At 37.4% G+C, this 27,560-nt stretch overlaps 1 protein-coding gene across 1 annotated transcript; it reads left to right on the top strand.

The window, feature by feature from the left end:
- Window positions 1-74: 74 nt before the first annotated feature.
- LOC111403506 (DExH-box ATP-dependent RNA helicase DExH12-like) lies at window positions 75-7,519 on the top strand. Its single transcript, XM_023032043.1, is given in 7 exon segments — window positions 75-2,867; window positions 2,869-2,977; window positions 3,358-3,758; window positions 4,798-4,831; window positions 5,117-5,498; window positions 5,501-6,684; window positions 6,686-7,519. Coding segments are annotated over 7 exon segments (5,709 nt in total). The 5' UTR covers window positions 75-99; the 3' UTR covers window positions 7,517-7,519.
- Window positions 7,520-27,560: the final 20,041 nt, after the last annotated feature.

The following is a 27,560-nucleotide window of genomic DNA, read 5'->3' as shown; positions in this document are numbered from 1 at the left end:
ACAGGACTGATTTCAGGACTGGAGTTCTTAGCTTTAGACTGATTATTGTGGCTATTTTGCTTGTCGTGATTCAGGGTATTTGCTAACTTCTGATTGAAGATGTCTCATCCGGGTGGTGGCAATCAGAAGTCTGGTGGTGGTGCAGAGGCCCATGCTCGATTCAAACAATATGAATATCGGGCAAACTCAAGCCTCGTTTTGACTACCGATTCCCGCCCCCGGGACACCCACGAGCCCACCGGGGAGCCAGAGTCTCTTTGGGGGAAAATAGACCCTAAATCCTTTGGTGATCGGGCTTACAGGGATAAACCTCCTGAATTAGAGGAGAAACTCAAGAAGTCCAAAAAGAAGAAGGACCGTGAACCAGTTTTTGAAGCTGCTGCCCCTAAGAGCAAAAGGAGACGCCTTCAAGAGGAAAGCGTTCTCACTTCTACGGAGGAAGGGGTTTATCAGCCTAAGACTAAAGAGACCAGGGCTGCGTACGAGGCCATGCTCAGTGTTATTCAGCAGCAGCTGGGTGGCCAGCCTCTAAATATTGTCAGTGGGGCTGCTGATGAGATTTTAGCTGTTCTAAAAAATGAGAGCATCAAGACTTCTGACAAGAAGAAGGAAATTGAAAAGCTATTGAACCCCATCCAAAACAATATATTTGATCAATTAGTGTCCATTGGTAGGCTCATTACTGATTATCAAGATGACGGTGATGGAGGTGATGCTGCTATTAATGGTGATGATGCCCTTGATGATGTTGGCGTTGCTGTTGAATTTGAGGAGAATGAAGAGTAGGAAGAAGAGAGAGATCTGGATATGGTACCGGAGGATGAGAAGGAGGAGGATGACTTCATGGAAGCAGCTAGTGCTAGTGCTAGGCAGATGGGCAGTGGGATTAATGATGATGAGGGACAGGAAGCTAAAGAGGGAATGACCTTAAATGTTCAGGATATTGATGCTTATTGGCTCCAAAGGAAGATTTCACAGGCTTATGATCAGCAGATTGATCCACAGCAGAGTCAGAAGCTTGCAGAAGAGGTTCTTAAAATTCTTGCTGAAGGTGATGATCGCGAAGTTGAGACCAAGCTGTTGGTGCATCTTCAATTCGATAAGTTTAGTCTCATCAAGTATTTGTTGCGAAACCGATTGAAGGTTGTCTGGTGTACCCGCTTGGCTAGGGCAGAAGATCAAGAGGAGAGGAAGAAGATTGAAGAGGAAATGATGGGGTTGAGGCCCGATCATGCTGTGATTCTAGAGCAGTTGCATGCTACTGGGGCGACTGCGAAAGAGAGGCAGAAGAACTTAGAAAAAAGCATTAGGGAAGAGGCTCGACGACTGAGAGATGATACTGGTGAAGATGGTGTCCGTGAACGCAGGGGGTTTGCTGATAGATACTCTGATAGTGCTTGGTTGAAAGGGCCGGGGCAAATACTTGATCTTGACCGCCTTGCATTTCACCAAGGTGGTTTGTTAATGGCGAATAAAAAGTGTGAGCTGCCAGTAGGATCTTATAGAAATCATAAGAAAGGTTACGAAGAAGTTCATGTACCTGCTTTGAAGCCGAAGCCATTGGCTGCGGGTGAAAAACTTGTAAAGATATCTGAAATGCCAGACTGGGCACAAGCAGCTTTTGAAGGGATGAGAGAGTTGAACAGGGTCCAAAGTAAAGTTTATGAAACTGCGCTATTCAGTGCAGAAAATATCTTATTATGTGCACCTACTGCGTCAGGGAAGACCAATGTTGCCATGCTCACCATACTTCAACAGCTTGCATTAAATATGAATGATGATGGGACTATAGACCATAGTAAATATAAGATTGTCTATGTGGCACCAATGAAGGCACTGGTCGCTGAAGTGGTGGGTAATCTTTCTAATCGCCTACAAAAATATGGTGTCCAGGTTAAAGAGCTGAGTGGAGACCAATCACTGACTCGTCAACAAATTGAAGAAACTCAGATTATAGTGACAACCCCTGAGAAGTGGGATATTATCACCAGAAAATCGGGCGATCGCACCTATACCCAGCTTGTGAAGCTTCTCATCGTTGACGAGATTCATCTTCTGCATGATAATAGAGGTCCTGTGCTGGAAAGTATTGTTGCAAGAACCGTTCGACAAGTTGAAACTACAAAAGATCACATTCGTCTGGTTGGGTTATCAGCTACACTTCCTAATTATGAAGACGTGGTTGTATTTTTACGAGTTAAATTAGATAAAGGGCTCTTCCATTTTGACAATAACTACAGACCTGTTCCTCTGGCTTGGCGGTATATTGGGATCACAGTTAAGAAGCCACTACTGAGATTTCAGCTGATGAACGACGTATGCTATGAAAAGGTGATCAGTGTTGCCGGAAAGCATCAGGTGCTCATATTTGTGCACTCGAGAAAGGAGACGGCCAAAACAGCTCGTGCAATTAGAGATGCTGCCCTTGCTAATGACACTCTTGCTAAATTCTTGAAAGAGGATAGTGCCAGCCGCAAAGTTCTTCAGAACCCGACGGAGTTGGTGAAGAGCAGTGATCTTAAGGATCTATTGCCATATGGTTTTGCAATACATCATGCTGGGATGGTTAGAACTGATCGTGGAATTGTTGAGGACCCGTTTACAGATAATCACATACAAGTGTTGGTTTCTACTGCAACTCTAGCTTTGGGTGTCAATTTGCCAGCTCATGTTGTAATTATTAAAGGCACCCAAATTTACAATCCTGAGAAAGGAGCATGGACTGAATTGAGCCCTCTAGATGTTATGCAGATGCTTGGTCGTGCTGGAAGGCCTCAATATGACACCTATGGGGAAGGAATTATCATAACTGGACATAGTGAACTACAGTATTATCTTTCTTTGATGAATCAGCAGCTTTCTATTGAACGCATATACTTATCTTTGTGTCCGCATGCTATGTAATCGTGCTCTCTATGGTTTGGCATCTGATGTTGTGACCAGAGATCCGACCTTGGAGGAAAGGAGAGCTGATCTAGTAAGCATCATGCACACTATTTCCTTCTACGTTGTCCCTGTTCATTGTTGCCTTGTTGCAGCTCTTTTTTCCAACTTGCCTTTAATGTATTTCCCTTTGTGGTAGCTGATGCATTTCGCATGAACAACACCCCCCTGAGCACCATGATGTGGTTTCTGTTCCACGTATCCTTCTTTCCCCAGAATAAAAAAAAAAAGAAAAAAGAAAAAAAAGTAGAGGAAGAAAACAGAAGCTCAATGGTTGCCTTTCTCAGTCATTGCTCTGTTCAATCTTCTCAATTTGAAATGCTTTTGTGAACTTCTGTTTTTAATTAATTTAATAATGTTAATGCTGGTTGCATAAAAATTATTAAGTGACTACTTTGTTAATTCCATTTACAGATTCATTCAGCCGCTACTTTATTGGACAAGAATAATCTGATAAAGTATGACAGGAAAAGTGGATATTTCCAAGTTACTGATTTGGGTTGCATTGCCAGCTACTATTATATAACCCATGGAACAATATCTACGTACAACGAGCATTTGAAGCCAACGATGGGTGATATTGAACTATGTCGTCTGTTCTCCATCAGTAAAGAGTTCAAATATGTAACTGTGAGACAATATGAGAAGATGGAGCTAGCAAAACTTTTAGACCTCGTCCCAATACCAATCAAAGAAAGTCTCGAGAAGCCTAGTGCCAAGATTAATGTTTTACTCCAAGCCTATATTTCACAGTTGAAGCTCGAAGGACTGTCTTTAACATCTGACATGGTATTCATTACTCAGGTGTGTGTCTAGCAATTGTGATCATCTATTTGAGTTTCCCACTTCATCATTCATTCAATTTTAGATACTTTCTATAGTCCTTTACATGCTAATGCATGTTCTCTTTGTTTACATTTGTGTCTTCCTTTTGCAGAGTACTGGACGTCTGATGAGAGCACTATTTGAACAAATATTATTCCTAATATTTATTGCGCGTGTGTCCCAATAATAGTGTTCTACCTATCGTGAGTTTTCCAACACTACGAATAAACAATTTATTATCCTAATGGTGCGCTAATATTAGAATAATATAAATAAGCATATTAATGGAATCACAACACGATATTTAAAATAAAAACACGTGTCTCAAATTAGAACTAAAAATTAAACAACTTTGTCATCCATCCAATACAGGAGAAAAATTAGCCTAGCATACTGTTGGAATTAAACAAAGAAAAGTGGAAGGAAATCACCAAAACTCGACGAAACATGATTAATTCCTCAATTTCTTTCTGGACTTCCGCGCGAGTGTATTTTTCTTTCACTTTGGCCGGTTGTTTTCCTCCCAAATCTGTAGCCTTTTCTTTGACTTCCAGCCACAATGTTTCTGACTTTTATTTTCCTTCAATCTTCCAGCTGCTAAGTTTGAATTCCAAAGCAAAACCCCAAGAATTCTTCCACTTTTTCTACCAAATTCTGTATATATATATATATAACCAGTTTCCCCAAGTTCAGCCGCCAAAGTGTGTATAAATATTTCCCAAGTTGGCACTCGTCTTCTCCACTTTCTCACCTGGCAGTGTATGTATATGTATATTTTAGACTAGCAGCCACTTTTCTTTTACTCCCAAGCAGCCTTTTTTTTGTGAATTCTGGCCAGCGACTTCTTGTATATATATCTCACCTTTTTTCCCCTCTAATTGGTGTGTAAAATATATATAAATCAGCCCCCACAATCTCCTCCAGCAGCCGCAGCTTCTCTGACTCTCCTGTCGGCAGTTTTTTTAATTCCCTCGGCTCTCTAGGTTTTTTTTTCTCTTCACTTTTCTTTCTTTTCTTTTCTGCCGGCAGTTCTGGTTCTCCTCTTTTAAAACTGATCTGCATGGTTTTTAATAGCAAAACCTAGGAAAATTTTCAGCTTTGGTCCCTGAAGTTTGGAGAAGCATTTAAAATTACCCCCAAGAATTAAAATGGCCCACAATCGCCCAATTCACCGTAATTGGCCGCCAAATAAATGGATTTTGTCACTTTTTGCCAATTTTTGCTTCTTTCCTTTCCTTCTTCATCCAAGCACGAGTTTTACCTAAGAAAATTAATACAATAAAATTTAGATTATATTTTGCCAAAAGAACAATAAAATTATATAGTTTAGAGCCCCGAATAAGTGTAGAAAATACACTTATCAAAGACCATATGTGCAGAATTTGCCATTCTAAGGAACTATCAAAAAGGACCTGAAAGTGTCATGCGTGCTGTCTATATTGCTCCTATTGAAGCTCTTGCAAAGGAACGGTACAAAGATTGGAAGAGAAAGTTTGGAGAGGGTCTTGGGATGAGAGTGGTTGAGTTAACTGGAGAAACGACAACAGATTTGAAACTTCTTGAGAAAGGTCAAATTATTATTAGCACTCCCGAAAAGTGCGATGCTTTATCTCGTCGATAGAAACAGCGAAAGCATGTTCAGCAGGCCAGTCTCTTCATTGTTGATGAGCTCCATCTGATTGAGGGTCAAGGTGGTCCTGTCTTGGAGTTCATAATCTCTAGGATGAGATACATGCTAGTCAGCAAGAGAACAAAATTCGTATTGTGGCGTTGTCAACTTCTCTTGCAAATGCCAAGGATTTGGGGGATTGGATTGGGGCCACTTCACATGGTCTTTTTAATTTTCATCCTACCGTGAGGCCTGTGCCTCTCAAAATTCATATTCTGGGTGTTGATATTGCTAATTTTGAAGAAAGGATGCAGGCCATGACAAAGCCTACAAATACTGCAATTGTTCAACATGCTAAGAATGGGAAACCTGCAATAGTATTTGTTCCTACCACGTAGCATACGCGCCTCACTGCCGTGGATCTCATGTCCTACTCGAGTGTGGACAATGAAGAAAAACCAATGTTCTTATTACAGTCTTTTGAAGAGATGGAGCCTTTTGTTTCCAGGATCAAGGAACCTATGTTGAATGAGACAATTCAATTTGGTGTAGGTTATTTGCACGAGGGACTAACGAGCACAGATCAAGCTATAGTGAAGACACTGTTTGAAACTGGATGGATTCAATTGTGTGCTATGAGCAGTTCAATGTGTTGGGGAGTTCCCCTATCTGCACATTTGGTTGTGGTTATGGGAACACAATACTATGATGGCAGCGAAAATGCTCACACTGACTACTCAGTTACTGATTTATTGCAAATGATGGGTCATGCCACTTGGCCTCTTGTTGATAATTGTGGAAAGTGTGTCATCCTTTGCCGTGCACCAAGCAAGGATTACTATAGGAAGTTCTTGGATGAAGCATTTCCAGTTGAAAGCCATCTGCATCATTATCTGCATGATAATATAAATGCAGAGGTGGTTGTGGGAGGGATTCAGAGCAAGCAGGAGGCTGTGGACTACCTTATCTGGACATTTTTATATCGAAGGCTCACTTAGAATCCGAACTACTATAATCTTCAGGGTGTTAGTCACAGACATCTCTCTGATCATCTCTCAGAACTTGTGGAGATCACACTGAGTGATCTGGAAGCGAGTAAATGTGTTGCCATTGAAGATGACTATTTGCTTTCACCATTGAACCTTGGCATGATAGCATCTTATTATTATATCAGCTGCACAACAATTGAAAGTTTCAGTTCATCTCTGACATCTAAAACAAAGTTGAAAGGTCTTCTGGAAATTTTGGCTTCGGCTTCAGAGTATGAACTTCTTCCTATTCGACCTGGCGAAGAAGAGCTGATAAGAAAGGTTAATCAATCACCAGCGGTTCTCCTTTGAGAATCCGAAGTGCATTGATCCACATGTGAAGGCAAATGCTCTATGACAAGCTCATTTCTCCAGGCAACTAATTGGTGGAAATCTGGTTTTTGATCAGCAAGAGGTGCTCATTTCTGTTAGCCGGCTGCTGCAAGCCATGGTTGATGTTAGTTCTAGTAGTGGATGGCTTAGCCTGGCCCTTCTTGCTATGGAAGTAAGCCAGATGGTAACCCAGGGAATGTGGGACCGTGATTCTATGCTTCTTCAGCTTCCTCATTTCAAAAAAGAGTTGGCCAAGAAGTGTCGGGAGAATCCAGGTAAGAGAATCGAGACAGTATTTGTTTTGGTGGAAATGGAGGATGATGAAAGGCGAGAGCTATTACAAATGCCAGACACACAGTTGATGGATATTGCTCTTTTTTGTAACCGTTTTCCAAACATTGACCTGAATTATGATGTGCTGGATAGTGATAATGTGAGAGTTGGAGAAGAATTTAGTGTGCATGTAACCCTGGAACGAGATCTTGAAAGAAGGACAGAGGTTGGACCTGTGGATTCTCCTAGATATCCCAAAGCCAAAGAAGAAGGGTGGTGGCTTGTGGTTGGTGATACTAAAACTAATCAGTTACTTGCCATCAAAAGGGTTACACTGCAGAGGAGGTCCAGAGTCAAACTTGATTTTACTGCTCCTGCAGAAGCTGGAAAGAAGACATGCACACTATATTTTATATGTGATTCTTCTTTGGGGTGTGACCAGGAGTACAACTTCACAATTGATGTTAAAGAAACGGTGGATTCTGAAGATGACGGTGGAAGATAATGATTGAGCCTTTTGCATTCAAACTTGTCCCTATGGATGAGTTATATGTAAATCTTGGTGTTACTCGTTCTAACTAATGTTTGTTTTTCAGTATGTTTTACAATGTTTATGATCTATAATATTAATGTTCAATCATATTCTCCAATAATCTATTCACAATAATTTGGATTAAACCAAGTGAAACTAATTGCCACCCTCATGCAAAATGGTACATATGGAAGTGTCTTCGTAGAATTAGAATAAAAAAGGGCATACGAAGTGCAGGAGGTCAAAGTACATTCCTATAGAAAGGCTCTCTCTTGACTTGTTCCCATGACCTTTAGGTCAAAATGGAGCAGTCTTACTGTTGTGGCAACTCCTACCTTCTATATGATAAGATGCATGCCAAAGAAGAAAGCACAATAGAGAGTTCAATTTTTGGTTTCTATTCGGGAGTGGCTTATATGCTCTGTTTGATAGCCTAATAAGAAAAATGGAAGTCAAGTTGAAGAATTGGAGCTCTGGGCCTCTGGCTTATATACTTCCTTAATGTCAAGTATTCTGCTTGGGTTCCTAGCATAGTTGTCATGAGGAATAATATTTAGCCCTTATTTGAGCCCCATTTTTTTGGTAAGAATGAATTTTTGAATAGTGTATTGATAGGAAATGTGTGGTTAAAAAATAAGGAAAAGTTTTGAATTTGCGTGCAATATTATTTTATTGAAGAATGTGTGGTTGAAATGATGTTGAAAAATGAATTTTTACAAAAGAATGGGGCTCAAACAAGGGCTTATTGTATTTCCTGCCTTCTGGCTGAATAGAAACCAACTACAGTAGGCTGGCAACACATCCAAGTTTTTGACAAATTCCAATATGCTTGTTTCAATATGTGTTTACTTTTCGCAAATAAACAGAGAAAATTTACTATAGTATGCTCACTGTAGATACCCTTTTACCAAGCGTGTGTTGGCAAACTATGGTTTACTGCCGTTTAGATTAAACAGATTTATGAATAAACTAACGGACGCTTTAGATATCCTTTTTGAAATGTTACTCGTCCAACTCTGCGTTACTACTCGAAATATTGGCCAGATTTCTAAATAAACTTTATAAGATTTCTGACATCCTTCCTTGCTATCACCATAGCCTTCTTTTTTGTTGTCTTTTGTGGTGCATTTCACCACTTTTTTTGTCTTTGGAGATATATTTGGTATATGCTTGTAGTTGAAAGCTTAGATTAGTATGTGAAGTGTTTTAAGTAATGCTAGTCATTTGATGATTGACACGGGATGAGGTTTTCTCCGTTGGCACTTATTTCAGATCTTTATTGGGTCATGTGCAGAGTTCATTCCCTTGGAAATTGATGAGGAAATGTAAACTGCCTCCACGAGTTGCATTCAATATTTTGGCATCACAACACATGGATTGGGTGATGCCAAGGCATATGAAAAACGTGTTAAAGGTATGGAGGAGAAAATTTCGTGACAAGGATTGCAAGCTTGCATGAGACCTTATTCGAGGTTGCATTGTATGGTGTATGTCGAGAGAAAGAAACAACCGCTACTTTGATGATCAAATACGGACAACAGAGCAAATTAGATAAATGTTTTATTTCACATTGTATACGTGGTTTAGTGCTGCATCCACTAGGCATATAGATGGGCTGTCCAATTTTATTTTATTTCTTTCTGCTTTAAATTGATAATACACCTTCCGTGTATTATACATTGATTAATAAAATATTTGATTATCTTTCAAAAAGAAAATAAAAAAATAGGGGAATGACCCCATACCCATGCGAGAGTATGGACACCCTTATGTACACTAAGCTTTATCCAAATGCAATATGTTGAAAAAGGAATATGCAGCAACAGAAGTCCCCAACCTATTTGGAAAGTTGGAATACAATGGTGAAATTAATTGGTACAACCATTTTGTAAGTGTGAAATTGGTATAACTCGGCATTGAAATTTTTTTATTACTTCTGTAATTTTGTACCAGAATATTGTGTTTTGATCAGGTCGGGTTTGGGATGGTTTATGCTTAAAATAGTTTCTTGATTTGGGTAGACAATGGAAAATCAAGGAAAAGGGATTGTTGACTTCTGTTGAGAAAGACATGTCACTCAAAGATGGTTCAGACGACGCCTTACCACCTACTTCTGTAACATTTAATTTTAAGACAAACTATTCATAAATTCTTAACAAGTTGTATCGCAACATATATTCTTTCGTTAAGCGTATTACTTTTTCTTTCGTTCAATGAGTGGAAATTGGTAATTTCTAAATTCTGATACTATTATTTGCCACGGACAACTTGAAAAGTAATATTTCTATATCCAAATAGTTCCCTCCTTTAAAAAAAATAAAAATAAAAATCATATAATTAATACTACAAATAGATCGATATGGTTAAGGTTGTTGAAGGATCGAGTTGTTCGAATCGATCTATTGCACAAGGAAGCTCCTCATGCTTGTTTGAGGTGACTTGAGTTAGCTTGTTTTGAATGACTCGGTCCATCACACAAGCAGGCTCCTTGTGTTCATTTGATGTGAGTCAAGCACAAGTCAGCTCGCTTCAAATAAATCGGCTTGGCTCACTTGCGAGCTCTTTGTCGATCCGTTTTCTAAATTTTGTTGTAATCCAGTTAAAATAGTTATTTTTATTCCAATATGTAATAAAGTTGCAAATTTTTAAACAATGAACTTTAAAAATTAATTTTGTTAATGTGCCGGATAAATTAAATTTACAGCCTCCCCTGGGCTTGAGACAGGTTACGCGATATGTAGATTTAGTTAAAATTATATACGATTTAATATTTCATGTACAATATTTTCAAAACGAATTAAATGATTAATGCTTAATTGTGGAAACAAAATACTTCTTCCTTTATTCGAATTTGACATTGACTATATCTTGTATACATTGAAACGTTAAATCCAAGTGAAACAGACTCCTCAATTTTGAGTCGCAAATTATTGCATCACATCAAGTCCATAGTGAGAAGCCCGGTGGCGGGGCTTAGTTGCTAGTGAGAAGCCCGCGACGGCCCCGCCGCCGCCACCGCCACCGCCACCGCCACCCTAACGCCCACCCCGGTTCAGATCACCGACCCCGCACTAAGTTTCTAAAAGGATCCTATTCCCCTTCTAAACTTCGAACAAAATATGAAAAAATTGCACATTTTGACCTTAGCCTATTCTGGTCATCAACCTTAGGCACAGGTCACCCTTTCTGATATCGGAAAAGAAAGCATTAAAGGTGAAATTCAGCGGGTGATTGATCCATGGCGTTGTCGAGGCTTCGACATCCGGTGATCTCTCGAGCCCCTTTGTTGATTAGGGCTCGTTTTCTCTATTTCTCTTCCACTCATATATCATTCTATCGGTGCTCTCTCTCCTTCTGTAGCGTGTTTTTGTAAATCTTTGTTTTTCTACCTGCATTTGGATCAGTACATTTCGTTGATTGTGAAAGAATTATTCATTTCAATTTAAGCGAAAATTTGAAAACGAGATCGAATGGTTGGTGAAATGGTCAAAGGCGAGTCGCATATATGATTACTAAAAAAATATCCAATTATAATGCTGTACTCAGGAAACATCGATTCTTATTTTTATAAACACCAATACTTTACTCGTATTTGGAATTAATACTTAAATTACTTCTCTAAGTTGTAATTTGTATTTGAATAATGACCGTATATACATACATACATATATGGTCAAAGGCAAGCCGCATAGAGTACTTAAAAATGCTCAATTATAATATTCTACCCAGGAAACAGTGTTTCTTATCGTACAAGCACTAATAATGCAGTCGAATTAAATACGGGATTAAATTAGTTCTTCTAATTTTGTATTTGAAGGACGTCGACACATTGCTTCTATTGATGTACGTCACATGCAGAAAAGATTACACTGTAAATCTTGATTGAAAGAAGTCCAAGTCTCACTCAAGAGATGCAATATCTTCTTGATAGCCATTCTCATTTTCTGAGATTTATTATAGGGAATTAATTCTCCAATGTATCAGAATTAAGTTGCCCGTGTTTCTTTCAAACGCCAATTTTTGTGACTCAAAGGTTGCTATTTTTTTCCCCTATTGTTGAGAAATTTCTCTGATAGAGTAGTTTTTACGCAACGTGAACATATATTTTGCACACATTCCAGGCTAAATTAATAATATATCACTGACTATGCGAAACTTATTGTGATTAATAAGACACTTATTTTGATCTTACTCTCTTACGCTGTGGAAGACGATGAATGAAGGTTGTCTACATTACATGAGTAAATTGAAATTCTTAGGAAATGGTAACATAGGGGTATCTTTGATATTATTTCTTTGGAAAATCTGGATGGAAAAAGGCAATTATCAGAATGATAAGGTTATTCTCCTACCGACTAGAAAAAGTTACACTGGGAATTTATATTATGTCTGTTGTACTAGGAAGCTCAGAACTTTATTGAAAGTAAATGTTTCCACTTCACCAACTCCGTATATATGTAGAGTTTTTCTTTGCTGAATTCTGGATTTGGAGATACGAACTCGTGTCTCTTGTCCTGGATTTCTTTTTCATGTAATGGATTGATAAAAGCAAATGGTTGGGCGCTAACCAGTAGATCTGATCCTGTGAATTTAGCATTAAGTCATGATACCATTTTAAGTCAATTGAATGTTCAGTTCTTATTTAAAAACTTTTGATCTTAAGGTAGATAGTGAACACACATTACCTTACGCAATAAATACGACCCACGTTATAGGTAACAAGCATTTAATGGGGCTCTTGATCATCTTCGAAATGATTTCCCACACACAATGTTGAACAGTCTGTTACCTATGTCTCTTGCCTTAATATCAAACATTTTCGGGCATGAAGGCAAAACATCCCTTGCTAGTCACATGCAGTTCTGTTAATATACTTTTTGAGTTTACACCATTCTATTTTTGTTTTTGCTGAAGATCACATATGATCTCCATCACAATCTTCTTAATGTTTGTCATAGGCCTTCTAAATTTCACAAAGATCTTAACTTTCTCATATACTAGTTTAATGTCAAATTATTGATGCTGTAGTTCCAGGATGCTGATCTCTAATGCTGACGTTGAGGTCACTTTGTTAAGGTTTGAATCTTGACACTTCCTATCTGTTGCCCCTTTCTTTGCTCCTGTTTATTTTGGTCATGCAGCTCAAAAGTGACGCGACATAATTTTACTTGAATTTTCTTCCTTTTTGATGTTGGATTTTTGAAGTGAGTTATTTGAGTTTCTGAAGTTGTTCTTTATCGATCCAATGCCATATGGCAACGAACAACTTTTTTCTAATATATTAGATATTAGTTCTCAGATATCTGAATTATTCAGATGGTTATTGAGCATATTAGCTTCAAAACTAAGTACGTAATAGCCCTGGGAATCTAAAATTTTCACAAATTGTCCCATGAATAAACTTCTTTTATTTCATACCAAACGTGGATCCTAGACAATAGTTTCTCAAAGAAACCTAAAGTTATGCTGGAGTGTTCAGCTTGCATTTGGCAAAATCTTTGTGTGGAAATTAGCAAAGAGTTTCCCAGCACTTGTAATGTGGCATGAAGCTGGGTCGATACCTCATTTGGCAGGAAAAAAATTGTGAAATAGATTCTGTACATGGGGTCGGATTGGTTGTTGGAGATACATATTGATTTAACTGGACTTGTAATTTTCAGTTTTTTGCAATCGTATGATTTACTAATGATGCAAGTTTATCAGGCCTACTCCTTTTCCAATGGTCAATAGAGTTCACTACATTTCTTCTAAGCTGAAGGTTAGTGGTGAAAATACATTGATGATTTACATTGCACCAATGATTTTTTTCCTAACTGTGATTATGTGAATGACAGTTGCTGAGCGGTGTCCGAAATTACTCATCTTTAGGTATGATTTTTCTGAGTTCTATATTGCAACTCCTTAAGCGGGTTTGTCTATTTGAGAAATTTTCAGATTCTTTAGATTTAAAAGAAAGAAAATCCTGAGAAAAGTGAACGAGGACTCAAAGGAACCATAAAAAATAATATAAAAGAAAAGAGTGAAATTATTTGCAGCAGTTCTCCAGTCATCAGCTATTTCTTACTGAAAAGTTGCAACTTCACCTAGGGTGGCTTTCATTGCACTTCAGAGGGCATACCTCTTCAATTGTTCTCTTGTCTAAGTTCCAATTCTATTAAATGCCCGAAAAAAACCCTTGAGACATTCTCTATTAAGAAAAAACAACACAAAAAGCTGAGGCCAATTAACAAAAAACCCAAAATGCCAATACAAAGGAATGCACATGTGGTTACCCTAGGCTTATGCAATGAGGTGTGCTCCTTAGGAAGTAGAGATGAAAGCTCGAAGTGTAAGCTTTAAGACTCTTAATAAAAGCCTCATGTGGTGAGACCTGCCTATTGTATTCCTCGGCTCTTCTCTATTTCTTCTCTATTTCTACTCAAATATTAAACTTGATATCCACTCAAATGTGATACACATGAGTGCTTCCCTGTGTATGCATCTTCTGATGTGTGGGTGTTTATTCCACTATTTCTCTTTCTGTAAGTCTGCCTGATCGTGGCAGTATGCACTTGGACTAATTGTTGTGTACAGATTTGAATTTGACTGTCAATTTTTGGATGTCCAGGTTCATGACGTTTTTCTAATTTTTGGATGTCAATTTCCTTGCAGACTCAAGGTAACATTTCAAAGTGGAAGAAGAAAGGGAGATAAGGTCCGTCACATTAAGTAGTTATTTTCTGAACAAGGATAGGATGGCTTTTTATTTATATATATGATGCCAATTAAAAATAACTGCGAAGAGTATCTGTTGACTTGGAACAAAGACATCCAAGTTTTGATGATTTCTAACTGTGATTTTATTTGTCTTGACTTTTAATGGATCTAATAGATAGAAGTGGGGGATGTGATATGTGAAATAGAGACGGACAAAGCTACCCTTGAGTTTGAATGTCTTGAAGAAGGGTAAATTCTAATTTTTAGTCTGCTTTAATAGGGGCTCAGCTGCAGTTTCCATGATTAAATTGCACTGATTATTAGATTAAGATACAACCAAGTTCACCGTGTTTATAATTTTCTTGCCTCGAAAAATGGAAACATTTCCTCGAGTAAGTATTACGTTGCTTAGCACTTAAAAATATATCACGTTAAAAGAATGAAGGTTCATCGTCTGTTCTTTATGCTATTATTTTAGTACATTCTTGTGCCTCATATCATCGTTCAATGTAGAAATTTAGTTTCTAGTCTCACTATTTACGTAACTTTATCGAGATGATCAAGTCAAATGCACATTTTAAATTATTGTGATTTTTACATGTAGCCCCCGTTTGGTAGCCATTAATTGCCAAAATGCATTTTTCTATCAAATCAATGAGGGGCCAATCCCATATTTTGTTCTCCAATTCAAATTCAAAATGATAGAATTTTCATTTGTCCTTGTTTGTCTTTACCTTAAATTTTTTCCACACACGCACCAATTTTTCAATGTGAGAAAGATGAGGATAAGAAATATTTTTTTATTGCCAACACTCCAAAAATAAGTCAACACCTACATGCCACTAATTGCTAAAACAAGGTGTATTTCCACAACACCATAAATTTGACACGTTACCCCATTTATTTTCCCAACTTCCCCACGGTTTTCTCTTTACTTGGTCTTTTTTTTTTTTTTGTTATTAGTATTTTTTTTAGCACACAAATATCGGGATTACAATAGCACCGGGTGAATCTAGCAAATACCATTTATTCGTAACGGTCTGTTTGGGCTATATTTGTTGCCTCATTTTAATAGAAAAATTGACCGTTATCTCCAATCACCTATTGACAATCAACCTACAAATTTATTGTACTTGTATGACATTTTGCTCTCCACTTTCTTCATTTGCCCCTTTGCTGTGTCTCAGAATAAAGGCAATTTTCACTTGAGTATGTTTCGGCTCCAAAAACTTGAAAGACGAAAAACACTTCGGCGATTTTCTTCCCTTTCAGACTCTCACAGTTCCGCGATCGTCATTCTGTAGTGCACCATCTTCATCCTACATCGTGGGTGCGAGAAATCACGTTCGTGCTTGCTGGCTATACCGGGAATACGCATGAGCTCGAATTCTAGCCCGTGCTATATATAGTCGTGAACTAAATTTTTCGCAGCTAGCACCCGACAAATATTATTTGGTGAACTTCGATTTTGCGCATCGACCTGGATATGTGGCCCCATACAAGGGTTCAGATGTACTGTATCACTTCCAATAGTTTCGCGATGAACAAACAGGTCAACGCCATAAGTTTCGGAATGCGCGAGAGGTTCAACTTCAGACACTCTTTGTGCAGGAACGTCATCGAACGTGCATTCGGTGTGTTGAAGCAGAGATGGAAAATCCTTGATCATATGCCCAACTACTGTTTTTCGTCACATGTTGCAGTTGTCATAGCTCATAGTCACAATGGGCATTCATAACTTTCTACGTTGTGGATGAGGCATTCGCAAGAGCGGAAGTAGATGTCAAGGTAGCAGAGGTGGAGTTGCCTAAAGCTGAGGATGAAGTTCAGGTCGAAATGAATGCGCCGGAGATGCAACGAAGCGAGTGGGACAATTTTCGTGATTACATGGCACAACAGCCGTGATGGTCGCTCTCTGGGACAGAATTTATCTTTTAATGTGTAGTGGCATAAATTGAATTTGCAAGTTCGTTGGATCGTCTTTGTCCCATTCGATGTAATATTATTTACGTGTTTAGTTATGTACGTATGTGGAACATTGAATAATTGCACATTTTACGTTTGCATCATGTCCTCGGACCTTGGGCAATAGAACGCGCCGTGCCTATTGAACCCCATTTTATTTTGTAGTTCAATAATCTTCGTATTGGATGTTGTTGTTGTAACTATTTTCTTTTCTGTTTATAATAAAATTAAATTATTTCTATTTTAGTTACATAATGTAACTTTCTTTTGTTTAATTCCTTTTGTTTTTATTATATTTTTTTAATGTTAAAAAAGGTCCGAAACATATAGAACTTTGGGACACAAAATGCAACCTTGAGAATTGATATACGCACGTAGGGGTGGGCGCGGTTCGGTTCGGTTCGGTTCTAAAGAGAACCGAACCGAACCAAAATTTTCGGGTCCAAATATAATTATAGAACCTTTCGGGTTCGGGTTCGGGTTCGGTTCCGTTCGGTTCAGTTCGATTCCGTTCGGTTCTGTATTATAATTAAAAATTTTAACATTTATAACAACATTATATAAATACAACTAATGATACATTCAGTGATTTTGGAATGTCAGAGACTAGTAGACTACCATATTCAAATAATCGCTACAGTCAAAGTTTTGGTCGGCGGAGGTCACAGCGTCGGCCGACGATTGTATAGGTTTTGGAATGTTAGCGAGGCTACGAGAGTGAGTGCAAGAGTCGAGACAATGTTATGTACTTTAGTGTAGGTATTTAGGGTTATTTAGTGGATTGAATCTTGTTGGGCTAAGAAATGAAACAATAAAATGGGTAATTGGGTCAAAAATTAAAAAATTAGAAATGAAAGAAATTATTGGGCTAAAAATTTGGATTTAGAAATTGTTAATTTGTTTAGAAAAAATTAAAATTAAAATAATTTGATTTGCTCAATATAAAAAAAATTAGAAAGATTCGGTTCTTTTTCGGTTCTTCGATTTTTGATCTAGAACCGAAAATCGAACCGTACCCTTCGATTCTCAATTCAGATAGCCGTTCGGGTATTTAATTTGACAAGAACCGTCGGGTTCGGTTCGGTTCGAGAGATTTGCGTCTCCATGAAACAGGAGGCAGTGTCTCCGTGTCACGGAGACACTTCTGTCTCGGTGACAGTGTCACGGAGATGAGAAGTTGTGTTGTATTTTTTTTTCTTTTTTTCTTTTATTGTTTTCAGGTTTTAGTTGTGGTTTTTTAAACAAAAATAGATTTGTTTGAAAATATTATTCTTGATTAATTTTACACTTTTTAGTTTGTTTTGTATATTTGGTTTTTTTAAAAAATATATTATATTTGCTTGAAAATATTAATTCTTAGAATTTTACACTTCAATAGTGGTTTGTTTTGTGTACATGTGTAAAGCAAATGACGTTATTCGCTTGAGAATATTAATTTTTAGTATGTTTAGTTTACAAAATTTGAAAAAAAAAATATTATATATTTGTTTGAAAATATTAATTGTTGTATAATTTACGCAGATGTCTTTAGAATACATTCTCTCTCCAGACCAATGATTTTCTACTACCATCATTCAGTATCCAAATCGTGAATACGTTAAAGATTTTGTAGAATTCATAGATGCAAATCAACAATGTTCTTTGATGTGTAAAATTTTTTATGGATTTATTTACAGAGTTATTTTCAAAGGAGGAGAAAAACAATTTAGTAGTTAGTTGGTACACGAATTTATAATGCGACTTGTACATTGTAGCAAAAATAATAAACTTTGAGTACGGTTAGATGACCATGTTGCCAGGTTTTGCATGCAAGAATTTTGCCTAATTACTAGACTACCTTGCCATGAACCATCCATTGAAATTGAATGTAGTAACGATCGTTTTAGAGATCAATGCTTCAATGGCGTAAAAAGAATTAGCAATAGAATGCTTTTTGAAGCTTTCCACAAGTGTGAAGACGAAGAAGATAAATTTAAGTTGGGTCTAGTTATGTTGGCTGAGTGTGTGTGGAAATCCATTTCAAGACAAATTCATTATAAAATTTTGGACATGGTTGAACATCTTGATGATTTTCTTACGTATCCATGGGGCCGTAAAGCATATTTTGTTTTGTTAAATTCATTGAAAGAGTCGCAATTGAAAAAAATACTAAGGATGCAACTGAACCAACAAACAGAACGTAAGTATGCAGTATAAGGCTATCCACTTGCATTTCAGGTATGCTGTTCATATTCTAATTATTTTCGTATTTCGTATAATTTCTTTGTAAAAAATAAATTATATACACCGACATTTATCTGTAATTATGTTGTAGTATTGGATATATGAAGCATCTCCATAGATCGGACAAAAGTTTGGATGCCATAGATACAAAACGGCGCAGAGTCCACGAGTGTACAAGTGGAGGCCTAATACAATACTCAAGGAAGCGATTGTTAAGGAATTTTTGGATACTGAAGAGGTATGAATTTTTTAATTCCAATGTAGAATGACATTCACATTAAATTGGTAAAAATTGAAATTCAAAAATTTGATTTCAATAGTTTACGATGATTAAGGATCGAAGTCCTTATAGTGCTGCAGTTTACGGAAGAAGAATTACAAACACCGTGATACTCAACTCTGTCACGACCAGCTGACAATGAACATAGCATATTATATGCTATTGTCAATGGAGAATTGGAGAATATAGCACAATCAATACCGGATCACATTCGTGCGCAACAAACGACAAGTCATGGTACATCGAGAACTTCAACTAGACTTGGGCCTAGTTCTGCTTCTGGTGCCTCAAGATATGTAACCTAAGACCGTATGTTGGGTATGTACAGGTAGCATACGATATCAGATGTGTCCGGTCTATGTGGCAATTTGAAGGCAGAATTTGTTGAAGAATCAAGAGCCCTAAACCATGCGATCCTTGAAAACCAAAAGTTGCTGTTCGAACAACAGAACAAATCGTTGCAAGATTACATGCAATACGGTATATATTCGTACATGGATAATTCTCTATCTAGTTTGTTTTACAGTGATATTGCCCAGGAATCGTAAAAATAAGAAGCCCATTATCAGGCAGTTTTCCAAAAGCAAGAAGAATTATTCCAACAGTAACAAGAGCACATGCGGTGTTATGTTGATACCAGTTTATGTTCTGTGAGATCATACATTGACGAACATAATGAGAATGTGCAGAACAGATTATCTAATTAGGAATCCAACATGGAAGCCATTATAGGTTCAATGCAGCAAGATGTTCCTTCCTATGCAAGTCCAAATCCTACTGATCACTCATAGGAGACGTCAACGTCTCAACAAATCGAATGTGTTGAAAGGTGGGAAAGAGAAAGGGAAAAGAAGAGGAACTACACAGTTTTTATCATTGACAGGTCGTCCCTTTGAAGACTACGACATGAAGAAATACAAAACAATTAGAGATTTTATAGCGATAGATCAACGGGGTAACAAAGTTAACTCATTCTTACTAGTTCGAATACTAAACATTATTACGGCAATACCAAAAATTCTCTGTTGATTTATTTGATACTAATGTAAATTATGTTATACAGTGCATATTTGGACGATGGCAGTGAAAATGTCTACGGAATGGACATGCTGAGAACATTAATAGATCCGACGAAAGATCTGAATATTGCGGTAAGGGAAGGCTAGCAATCACAATTAATTTGATTTCGTAGTTAATATGTATAATATATGTTACATGTATTTATTTCATTAGCATATTTAGTTGGAGTTGAAGTTATTGAGGCGGCGTATGAATGAAGGTTGTACTCTCATCAATAAATAATATGCAATTTTGGACTTTCAATTTGAAGAGTTCTCATCAAATGAGGTAGCAATTGGATTTTCGAATGGAAAACCGGAGAGATGAATCGAATGGAACTCGCCTATAAGACTATGTCAACTATAGATTACCTGTAGATGGTCGTTTGTGGATGGGGTGCAAGTATTTATTAATTCCAAGCTCATATCCAAACAATAAATGTTATCTTTTTATGGTCAATATTTTTGAATGGAAATTCCAGATATACAATTGCAGTAATAATGTTCACACACCAGATGCAATCAAGGCGCACGCAAAAGCAACACGCACTATGGTTAAAGGATTATTGCAGTGTTCACACCTTTTCATCAGACGAGATATAAATAAACATAGCAATGAACGAATGAAGTAGGAGATTATACCTTATCTACCATATGTAAATAATGAGTCAGCATTTCAACTCTTGTTATTTACTACCGTTGTTAAGTTCTCGTATATGTCACATTAGACTAACATAAAAGCATTTCTTGTACAGGCTAAATTGCGTAATGTTTGTACTCAAATATATAGAATGCTTCGTTCTAGGGCATCCAATAGAAACAGTTTTAGCGGATAGGATGTCACTATACAGACGAAAGATTACGGTAGATCTTTTTCAGAACGAATACTTTCTTCATCCTCGATAGTGAAAAATTCGTAGTGGCTAGTTGCACTTTGATTATGTGATCGTTGATTTTATTTTATCAATAGTGTCCATGAATAATCGTTCATTGCTATATGTATGTGTTTTTAATGCTCGTACTGTCATTCAAGACAAAGGTAATGTGAAGTGTCAAGACATGTAGGCATGTAATCTCGAGAACTACACGACAAATGTAAAGAAATGCTTAAGATGTTGAGAAATGTCCGTTGCAAAGCGTACAAGAAATGAAGATTTCTCACTGCTAGACAACCTACGGGCTTAGGCAAACTCTTCACGGGGCAAACAGGGGGATTGCCAAACCTTTAAGGCCACATATTTCAAAGATGGCAGGCACAAGGGAATAAAAGCATGTGATGTGGTGCTTTAGCCTGCACAAGTTCTATAAATTGGTTGCGAGGCTGTGACATCTTCATATTAGTTGCAAGTGTTAAAGACGGAGAGGTAGTCATACGCCTAGTAGTAAAAATGTTTGGCAATACAGATGGTCTTAACTACAACTGCGCTCTGATTTCGGGATCCGATGATGATGAAGACATGGACGACGGCCAATTCTTGAATCATTTGGCGGCTGATGCAACGGCCTGGGTTACGTACTGCAGAATTGCGGGGATTGACGCAAATCAATACTATCGGAGATAGTGTCGTCGTGTCTAATGATTTTCATTCGCAAGAAACAGTCACATGTTTATGCTAGAGGCAATGAGCGAGAATGGCCAAATGTGCTTTCAAGAATTTCGTATATATCCCCCAATGCTGCGACATTTTGCGCGAAGAGCATGGCCTGCAAAGTAGTCAGCAGGTTGACATCTACGAGCAGGTTGGCATGTTCCTTTGCATACTCGCGCACGAAAAGGAATATCGGCAAGTAACAATGCTATTCAACCATTCGCTGCAAACCATGTGCCACTATGTGAAAGAGGTACTACGTGCAGCTCTTGCGCTATCCGCGCGTATGATTAGGCCGAGTACGAACTATAACGAGGGTTTGGACCCTCACAGGCCGGACCTGAACGAGCATCCACTGTTCAAAGATTACATTGGTGCTATTGACGGAACGCATGTCAAAGCAGTATTACCGCGGCATGAGCGTATACATTTCATAGGATGTAAAGGCGAGCTGACGCAGAATATGTTGATCGCGTGTGATTTCAATTTATGTTTCATGTTCGTCCTAACCGGGCACATCGGGAATACCCACGATGCTAGACTTCTCGCTATCCACTCGCCGGACATTCATTTCCTATTGCCGAGCCTAGGGAAGTACTACCTGGTGGACTCCAGATTTGCGCATCGGCGTGGGTATATGGCACCGTACAAAGGGTCTGACATCCTGTATCACTTCCAACAGTTTCGTGACGAGCAAATGGGATGGCGTTGTCGATTTCGTAATGCTCGGGAGAAGTTTAACTTTAGGCACTCGTCATGCAGGATCATAAAACGTGCTTTTGGGGTGTAGAAACAAAGGTGGAAAATCTTGGACCATATGTCGAGCTACCCGTATCCGACGCAGGTAGCAATTGTCGTCGCAACGATGGGAATACATAATTTCCTACAACAATCAGGAGTGGTCAACGAGGCATTCAGGAGAGCAGATGAGAACGACGACAACGAGGTGGAGCTTCCCACCGTAGAAGATGAGATGTATGCATAAATGTATGCACCGGAAATGCAGCGGAGCAAGTGGGACAAACTACGGGATTTCCTGGCACAGTAGCCGTGATTGGGATGTAGTTCTAAAGCAGCCGAAGGGGGCCCGACAGTTGGTAATGTAGCCGTGATTGGGACAAACTACGCATAGCACTTGTTTGCGCTACATTGTTCGTGTATTTTAATGGAAAAATGACCGTTACATCCACCATTGTAGGCCCGAGGATAGGGAACTCGCTGACAATTGAAGTTGCCAATGAATATAAAATTTTCCATTTTGCCTCCTCCTTGGAATTGTCAGCAACATGAGACAAAATTGCAATTAATGCCCAATAGTAGTCAAAGGCTGCACCATTTTTAATTACTGAACGTGTGACTTTAATTTCCATGGTAGGTGGGCCCATTAATTTCACATGCTGCTCAAATGTGTCTCCTCACAGTTCTTTCCATGACCGGCCCCACGTTTTAAAATATAGGCATTTGTAAGAACTTCCAATTTAACATGACGCTTTGCAACGGACATTTCTCGACATCTTGAGCATTTTTTGACATTTGTCGTAATGTTCTCGAGATTACATGCCTACATGTCTTGACACTTCACATTACATTTGTTTTGAATGACAATACGAGCATGAAAATACATATATATAGCAATGAACGACTTTTCATAGACACTATTGTTAAAATAAAATCAACGATCACATAATCAAAGTGGAGCTAGCCACTACAACTTTTTCACTATCGAGGATGAAGAAAGTATTCGTTCTGACAAAGATCTACTGCAATCTTTCGTTTGTATAGTGACATCCTATCCGCTAAAACTGTTTCTATTGGATGCCCTAAAACGAAGCATTCTATATATTTGAGTACAAACATTACACAATTTGGCTTGTACAAGAAATGCTTTTACGTTAGTCTAATGTGGCATATATGAGAACTTAACAACAGTAGTAAATAACAAGAGTTGAAATGCTCACTCATTGTTTGCACATGGTAGATAAGGTATAATCTCCTGTTTTATTCGTTCATTGCTATGTTTATTTATATCTCGTCTGGTGGAAAGTGGTGAACACTGTAATAATCCTTGAATCATAGTGCATGATGCTTTTGCGTGTACCTTGATTGCATCTGGTGTGTGAACATTATTGTTGCAGTCGTATATCTGTAATTTCCATTTAGGAATATTAGCCATAAAAAGATAACATTCATTGCCTGGATATGAGTTTGGAATTAATAAATATTTGCACCCCATCCACGGACGATCATTTACAGGCAATCTACCGTTGACATAGTTTTGTAGACGAGTTCCATCCGGTTCACCTCTTTGGTTTCTCATTCGAAAATCCAATTGTCACGTCATTTGATGAGAACACTCCTCTTCGAATTTAAAGTCCAAAATTGCATATTGTTTATTGATGAGTACAACATTCATTCATAAGCCGTCTCAATTACTTCAGTCCCGCTCAATATGCTAATGAAATAAATACATGTAACATATATTAGACATATTAACTACGAAATCAAATTGATTGTGATTGCTAACCTTCCCTTACCACAATATTCAGATCTTTCGTCGGATCCATTAACGTTCTCAGTATGTCCCTTTCGTAGACATTCCCACTGTCATCGTCCAAATATGCACTGTATAACATAATTTACATTAGTATCAAATAAATTAACAGAGAATTTTTGGCATTGCCGTAATAATGTTTAGCATTCAAACTAGTAAGAGTGAGATAACTTTGTTACCCTGGTTGATCTGTCGTTATAAAATCTCTAATTGTTTTGTACTTTTTAATGTCGTAGTCTTCTAATGAATGACCTCTCAATGACAAAAACTGTGTGTACTTCTTTTCCCTTTCTCTTTTCCACCTTTCAACACGTTGGATTTGTTGAGACCTTGATGTCTCATGTGGGTTATCAGTAGGATTTGGACTTACATGGGGAGGAACATCTTGCTGCATGGAACCTATAATAGCTTCCATGTTGAATTCCCAGTTAGATAATTTGTTCTGCATATTCTCATTATGTTCGTCAATGTATATCTCACGAAACATAAATTGGTATTAACATAACACCGCATGTGCTCTTGTTGCTATTGGAATAATTCTTCTTGCTTTTGGAGAATTGCTTGATAATGAGCTTCTTGTTTTTGCGATTCCTGGGCAATATGACTGTGAAACAAACTAGATAGAGAATTATCCATGTACGAATGTATACCATATTGCATGTAATCTTGCAACGATTTGTTCTGTTGTTCAAATAGCAGCTTTTGGTTTTCAAGGATCGCATGGTTTAGGGCTCTTGATTCTTCAACAAATTCTGCCTTCAAGTCGCCACATGGACCAGACACATCTGATATCATATGCTGCCTGTATATACCCAACATTTCTTCTATACGGTCTTCAGTTACATATCTTGATGCACCAGAAGCAGAACTAGGCCCAACTCCAGTGGAAGTTCTCGATATACCACGACTTATCGTTTGTTGCGTACGGATGTGATCCGATATTGGTTGTGCTACATTTTCCATTGACAATGACATTTAATATACTATGTTCATTGTCAGCTGGCATTGAAAGAGTCGAGTACCACGGTGTTTGAAATTCTTCTTCCGTAGGCTGCAGCAGTGCAAAGACTTCGATCTGTAATCATCATAAACTATCGAAATCAAATTTTTGAATTTCAATTTTTACCAATTTAATGCGAACGTCATTCTACATTGGAATTAAAAAATTCATACCTCTTCAGTATCAAAAAATTCCTTAACAATCACTTTCTTGAGTATTGTATTAGGCCCACACTTGTACATTCGTGGACTCTACGCCGTTTTGTATCTACGGCGTCCAAACTTTTGCCCGAAAATGCTTCATATATTCAATACTGCAACATAATTACAAATAAATGTCGATGTATATAATCTATTTTTTTACAAAGAAATTATTCGAAATACGAGAATAATTAGAATAAGAACAACATACTTGAAATGCAAGTGGATAGCCTTGTATTGCATATTTACATTCTGTTTGTTGGTTCAGTTGCATCCTTAGTGTTCTTTTCAATTACGACTCTTTCAATGAATTTAACAAAACGAAATATGCTTTACGGCCCCATGGATAGGTAAGGAACTCATCAAGATGTTCAATCATGCCCAAAATTCTATAATCAATTTGTCTTGAAGTGGGTTTCCACACACACTCCACCAACATAACTAGACCCAACTTAAATTTATCTTCTTCGTCTTCACACGTGGAAAGCTTCCAAAAGCATTCTATTGTTAATTCTTTTTACGCCATTGAAGTATTGATCTCTAAGACGATCGTTACTATACTCAATTTCAATGGATGGTTCATGGCAAGGAAGTTCAGTAATTAGGCAAAATTCTTGCATGTCGAACCTGGCAATATGGTCATCTAACCGTACCCAAAATTCATTATTTTTGCTACAATGTACAAGTCGCATTATAAATTCGTGTACCAACTTACTACTAAATTGTTCTTCTTTTCCTCTGAAAATAACTCCGTAAATAAATCCATAAAAATTACTACACATCAAAGAACATTGTAAATTGGCACCTATAAATTTTACAAAATCTTTAATGTATTCATGATTTGGATACTGAATAATGGTAGAAGAAAACCATTGGTCTGGAAAGAGAACGTATTCTAAAGACATCTACGTAAATTATACAACAATTAATATTTTCAAACAAATATATAATATATTTTTTTTCAAATCTTATAAACTAAACATACTAAAAATTAATATTCTCAAGCAAATAAGGACATTTGTTTACACATGTGTGTACAAAACAAATCACTATTAAAGTGTAAAGTTGTAAGAATTAATATTTTCAAACAAATATAATATTAAAAAAAAAAAACCAAATATACAAAACAAGCTAAAAAGTGTAAAATTGATCAAGAATAATATTTTCAAACAATTCTATTTTTGTTAAAAAAATCATAACTAAAATCTGAAAATAATAAAAAAGAAAAAGAAAAAATACAGCACAACTTCTCATCTCCGTGACACGGAGACACTGCCCCCTGTGTCACGGAGACGCAACGAGAACTTGCGTCGTCTTCGTGACTTGACAAAAGGAGACGGTTTTTTTCGACAATTATATTCTCGTGTCACGAAGACATTTTTTTCTTCGACGACTTACTACTAATTAGCACAAATTTTGAATACAATTTTTGATTTGCTTGCCTTTTCTGATCAAATGAACACCTTTTTTGAGTGAATGTGTGAAAAGCTTTCCGTAAATATCTTGCAGAGTGAATGTTGTCAATGAGACCGTAGTTAAAAATTGTGGAGAGTGAATGAACGTGAAATGTGTGGATGGGGAAGTGAATGTGAGGATAATGAGTGATTGTGAGAAGGAGTCTCTAGCTAAAAGTGTGCATACATGTGACAAGTCCTTGCTAATTGTGTGGAAATTATAAAATGTCAGTAAGAAATTTGTTTGTGTTATGAATAATTGAGTGAATGGTTTTGATAGATTTTGTATGTGAATATATTCGCTCCTTGTTGTGTTGTGAACTTTTTTACACATTCGGATATATATTAATGGCAAGAGAATCACCGGAGTGTTTTTCGTCTTTCAAGTTTTTGGGGCCGAAACATACTCACGTGAAAATTACCTTTATTCTGAGACATAGCAGTAGGGGCAAATGGGGAAAGTAAAGAGCAAAATGTCGTACAAGTACAATAAATTAGTAGGTTGGTTGTCAGTAGGTGATTAGAGCTAACGGTCAGTTTTTCTATTAAAATGAGGCAACAAATATGACTCAAATAGGCCCTTATGAATAAATGGTATTTACTAGATTCACCAGGTGCTAATGTAATCCAAATATTTGCGTGCAAAAAAAAAAAAAAAAAAAGGGTGAGAGACCAAGTAAAGAGAAAACCGTGGGGAAGTTGGGAAAATAAACGGGATAGCGTGTCAAATTTATGGTGTTGTGGAAATGCACCTTGTTTTAGCAATTAGTGGCATGTAGGTGTTGACTTATTTTTGGAGTGTTGGCAATAAAAAAAAAATAATTTTATCCTCATGTTTCTCACATTGATGGAATCGGTGCGTGTGTGGAAAAAATTTAAGGTAAGGACAAACAAGGGCAAAGATTGGAATCCTACCATTTTGAATTTGAATTGGAGAATAAAATATGGGATTGACCCCCCATTGATTTGATAGAAAAAATGCATTTTGGCAATTAATGGCT

Source organism: Olea europaea, chromosome 1 (assembly GCF_002742605.1).
Source record: "Olea europaea var. sylvestris chromosome 1, O_europaea_v1, whole genome shotgun sequence".
NCBI classification, from domain to species: Eukaryota; Viridiplantae; Streptophyta; class Magnoliopsida; order Lamiales; family Oleaceae; genus Olea; species Olea europaea.
The sequence above is the reverse complement of the archived record's forward strand: the minus strand, read 5'-3'. Positions and strand labels throughout refer to the sequence as shown.